Source organism: Perkinsus marinus (genome assembly GCF_000006405.1).
Source record: "Perkinsus marinus ATCC 50983 genomic scaffold scf_1104296965340, whole genome shotgun sequence".
Taxonomy (NCBI): domain Eukaryota; phylum Perkinsozoa; order Perkinsida; family Perkinsidae; genus Perkinsus; species Perkinsus marinus.
The window spans coordinates 1-4,544 of record NW_003204346.1 but is presented as its reverse complement, the minus strand read 5'-3'; the positions used below and the strand labels follow the sequence as shown (position 1 = coordinate 4,544).

General features: G+C 49.8%; 3 protein-coding genes across 3 annotated transcripts; all 3 read right to left on the bottom strand.

The window, feature by feature from the left end:
• Positions 1-405: 405 nt before the first annotated feature.
• Positions 406-878, bottom strand: Pmar_PMAR007089 (hypothetical protein; the record flags this gene model as incomplete). The annotated part of the gene is made up of 3 exons (XM_002769627.1): positions 406-567; positions 611-722; positions 771-878. Coding segments are annotated over 3 exons (321 nt in total), but the record flags the coding sequence as incomplete, so codon positions are not given.
• A 74-nt stretch (positions 879-952) lies between these two features.
• Pmar_PMAR007088 (hypothetical protein) lies at positions 953-1,959 on the bottom strand (the record flags this gene model as incomplete). The annotated part of the gene is made up of 6 exons (XM_002769626.1): positions 953-1,035; positions 1,082-1,140; positions 1,186-1,337; positions 1,381-1,504; positions 1,746-1,791; positions 1,878-1,959. Coding segments are annotated over 6 exons (546 nt in total), but the record flags the coding sequence as incomplete, so codon positions are not given.
• A 1,245-nt stretch (positions 1,960-3,204) lies between these two features.
• Positions 3,205-3,354, bottom strand: Pmar_PMAR007087 (hypothetical protein; the record flags this gene model as incomplete). The annotated part of the gene is made up of 1 exon (XM_002769625.1): positions 3,205-3,354. A coding segment is annotated over one exon (150 nt), but the record flags the coding sequence as incomplete, so codon positions are not given.
• Between the last annotated feature and the right edge of the window lie 1,190 nt (positions 3,355-4,544).

Genomic DNA, 4,544 nt, shown 5'->3' with positions numbered 1-4,544 from the left:
ATATCTTGCACGCATATATAGAATGGGGTAGAAATATCTGCACTCCGTTCTACCCCGTTTAGCGAGGCCTCACAGCTGTTGTTGCTCTGATGCTGTGTGTGAATCAACTCTTTTCGGCCACTAGTGCTCCGTATGGGGTTCTGGCAGGCCACGTAGGCCCAACCCTGGGTTGATCGTGCAAGCCTGACTATGCGAAGCAGACAGGTAAGCAGTATATTGCGCTCGCTCATGGCGTTACCGTAGCTTATGTGTGCAGGCGTCATTGACTGATTCATCCTGAGCTGATCTATAACGAATCTCGCCATTGCCATTCGACGCGCTCCCTCCATGTTAACAGTTCCCGCCATACCACGCCTCGTACTGTAGTCTACACCTAAGGACGAACTAAAGAGCCTTCTGCAAGCTGAAACAGCTGAAAGGGTTATTGTAGAATAATGGTAATACGACATAGAATGGTATAGGATAATCAAGGAGCGGTGAAAATGTCAGCAGCCATGAATGATACATCCTGCTTGAAGCCTCGCTCCGGGGATCTCTCACGATGTTCTTCTCGAGTTCGTCTCGAATCTGTCTCAAGAGCGTTGACTCGTTGATAATTACCACCACTTACGTTTCGTCTCGATTGGGTTACCCTGTTGAGCTCCATGAGACTCTGATTGACGGTAGACGTTGAGCAAGTCAGGCGCTTGGTGCTTCATAGTAAGCAGCGATGACCCCCATACCTGACAGTAGTGGAAGTACAGCAAAGTAGACAACAGTGAATGCCCTACCACCGATGCCAACCAATGAGAGCTCTCTCGAGGCAGTATCCTCAACATCTCCTTCAAAAAGGCTTCGAGGATCTCTGATGACTGTAGCGAATGGCTGCTCAAATTGAAGTAACACACTTCCCCATGGGTCGAGTCTGAGTGGTTGATCGAGATGATGGTCCGAGAGAAACCAGGAAGCTTACCAGAGCTCTGTAATGGCATTAAGTTGACTGTCACTCCCGAGGGTAGTGAGTAGATGTCGGTTACAGACAGAACGAGTGCATACCTAAGGATACCACATGGTAAAAGGACTACAAGACAATGCGGCTCACAACGGGAATCTATTGAAGAACATGATAACCGTCCAAAGCCCCAACTGGATTAACAGTACCTATCGGATGAAAATGCTGAGGATGAAGTGCCACAGTGTTCTCACCGCGAGCCAAAGGAGCATGAAACACACATAGAAGACGAACACTGTTGGCAGTAGGAAAACGAAAAGGGCTAAGAAAACTGCTCCGAGAAGTAGCTGCTCAAGATCGAACGGATGAGCATCAACGCGTTCGCGAAGGACGTTATACTTCTTTCCTGTGGGGAAAATGGCAAGAAGCGTGTCTTACATCGATACTACCTCGAAATAGGAGAAAGAGTGTGTAAAGATTGGAGGTGTTGGTGTTCCACAATCGAGTGACTCCCACGTAGACAAAAAAGATATGGAAGAACACAATGGAGAGAAGGTCGATGATGAACGCCAACTGAAGAGAAGAGAAACCCTTGCTGGCTCAACAATGGGCAGAGATAACGGACCAGGACCGAGGCACCACATGCTCCCAAGCAGGCTAGTAGTAAGGGACGAAGCAGCTCGAACTTGTACCCAACAGTGGGGTCGGATGCCTCTTCTGAGGGATAGTCCTACAACGGGTAGTAGAATGAAATAAGAGAGGGGTCCGTCATATGCTTACGAAGGTTTCACCGCCTTGTGATGTGGAGCAGTACTTCATGAGCAGGTTCCAGTAGTTTACTACGGTCAGGGAAATAGTGCCTATGAGAGAGGTAGGGAGGGATTTCGTGGCGCGCGGTCACGACAATCATGACCATTGAGCCGTAGGATGACAGGTAGGGACTTACCGACGAATTTGGCGAGGTTCTTGTTCATCTGAAACCCTGCCGGGCTTCCCATCAGCCATTCCACCGTAGACTGCAAGACATGCTCGTTCAAGTAGAAGTAGGCATTTCGCAAAGGGAGGAGAAAGTAGGAGGGGGTCCACTGTATAAGGCACGCCAGAGTCTGAGAGAATGCATGATGGGAACCCCTCCGACAACAGAAGAATAGCTCACTAATCCAACTGCTGTGTCGAGGCCTATCATAGAGGCTGTGTGGAACAGACGGAGGCCTTGCATGGAGCCACCTATAACGAGTGATGGGAGATGAGAGGCCGAGAGGAGCACAACACCATTCTGGTCCGACAGGGGGTTTTCTCGCCATGCCCGCCACAAGGCTGGTAGCTGCAAGCATTGCCTCAGCCTATACGATACTTGAGTATAAAAGCAAGAATAGTCGTACCATCTGAGGCATAGTGGTAGGGCAGGAAAACGAGAGCTGCGATTGATGGAAGAGAATACGTTACACCTCAAACGATATATGAGAGGTCACTGGAACATCCCGATAGAAAATAGCAGCCTTACCGGTATTTATGCTTGATCGAATGCTTCCGATCGCCGCCCTGAGCATCGTTTATCAACTGGTCTCCACCAAGGAAAAGGCAGCTCAGCAAGGACAGTACAAGGCAGTAGAATCCACATAGACGGGCAGGCGCGGAGAGGCGGAGTGCGTTATTGCTAGTTCTGCTGCCCTCCAGGCTCATAGACCCACGATTGATCCGCTGAATGGCGCTGCTCAATTGGGTGACAGGAGTGTACTCTGGGATAGGTGACAATGCATGGCCTGAAGTCTTGCCAATACAAACCAGGAGTACTGTAGGGGGGGGGGATGCTCACGTATTCTAGCCGTACGTCTCTTGGATGAGCCTTTTCGACTGGTCCGCTCGGGTGTCCTCCTTTTCACCGGTTTTGATTCCTCGTCATCAGTACTGTACAACCACCGTGCCAGATCCAGCCGGCGGGTCGAATAGGTGTAGCCCACGGCCGGCGGGGAGTAGATCAGGATGTGAATAGAGCTGCGATTCTCGCACGCCGTCGAACCTGTACACGTCTTCACGAGGAGAACCTGTCTGACACAGCTTACCTGCAAGGACTCGAGGTAATGCTACACCTTGGCAGATACCCAGCATCAATAGCGGTTTCTCTGGATGATGGGATTCCTCAGTGAACTGGTCCTCATCTGGCCGCCACCGACCTAGCCAACATATGGTTGAAGGCAGTGACAAAGCATTCCTTTCGTGGACCTAGGAGCATACTGGTATCTCCGATTCAACACTTACATGTCCGAGCCAACCTTGCATATATAAATGGTATCAGCATCTATCCTCTCCCCACACAGATGGCCAGGTAAGGCCAACAAGTAAGTGGTAGGGAAGTAGATCTGTAGAGGCTCATTGTAGAGGTCTGATGATGACGGGTCGGTCAGCGGGCTGTTGGCCGACATGACAGAAGCAGGAGGAGGAGGCTACTATAATGATAGAGATATGCACAGCTTGTGATGCCACAGCTCACTACTCCTAGTGGGGTGGCTATGCCACTGCCACATATGCCCTCATACAGTCAAACTCGCTGCTGGTGAGAGCCTTCCCACGAGTGGGGCGGCTATGGCATAGCCGCTATGCCACCGCAAGATATACCTTCATACAGTCGATTCCATTGCTAGTGAGACCATTTTTCCGGTTGGGGTGGCTATGCCACAGTTAGATATACCTTCATACAGGCAATGATAACACATACAATAATGGAGGATTGGGCTGGCATATCTGCCCCGCACGAGACTGGCCTCACTCACAGCGGAATTTTCGCCAGATTGACTGTCCTATGCCATGCGCCTGCGGGATTGATTGTGCTGGAGCGTACCCTGGAACAACCTGTTTGCCCCGCCTGCAGAGACTGACCGTAATACGACCTATCTTGGAGTGGCATAGTTACTCTCCCTGCAGAAATTGATCGAAATACGGCCTATCTTAGAATTGCATAGTTGCCCCACCTCCGGAAATCAACCGGAATACGGCTTATCTTATAATGGCATAGTTGCCCCATCTGCAAAAAGTGCACTGTACTACGGCCTATCTTATCGTGACATAGTTGCCCCATCTGTAAAAATGCACCAAAATACGGCCTATCTTAGCGTGGCATAGTTGCCCCATCTGCAAAAAGTGCACTGTACTACGGCCTATCTTATCGTGACATAGTTGCCCCATCTGTAAAAATGCACCAAAATACGGCCTATCTTAGCGTGGCATAGTTGCCCCAACTGTAAAAATGCACCAAAATACGGCCTATCTTAGCGTGGCATAGTTGCCCCATCCGTAAAAATGCACCAAAATACGGCCTATCTTAGCGTGGCATAGTTGCCCCATCTGTAAAAATGCACCAAAATACGGCCTATCTTAGCGTGGCATAGTTGCCCCAACTGTAAAAATGCACCAAAATACGGCCTATCTTAGCGTGGCATAGTTGCCCCAACTGTAAAAATGCACCAAAATACGGCCTATCTTAGCGTGGCATAGTTGCCCCAACTGTAAAAATGCACCAAAATACGGCCTATCTTAGCGTGGCATAGTTGCCCCAACTGTAAAAATGCACCAAAATACGGCCTATCTTAGAGTGGCATAGTTGCCCCATCCGAGG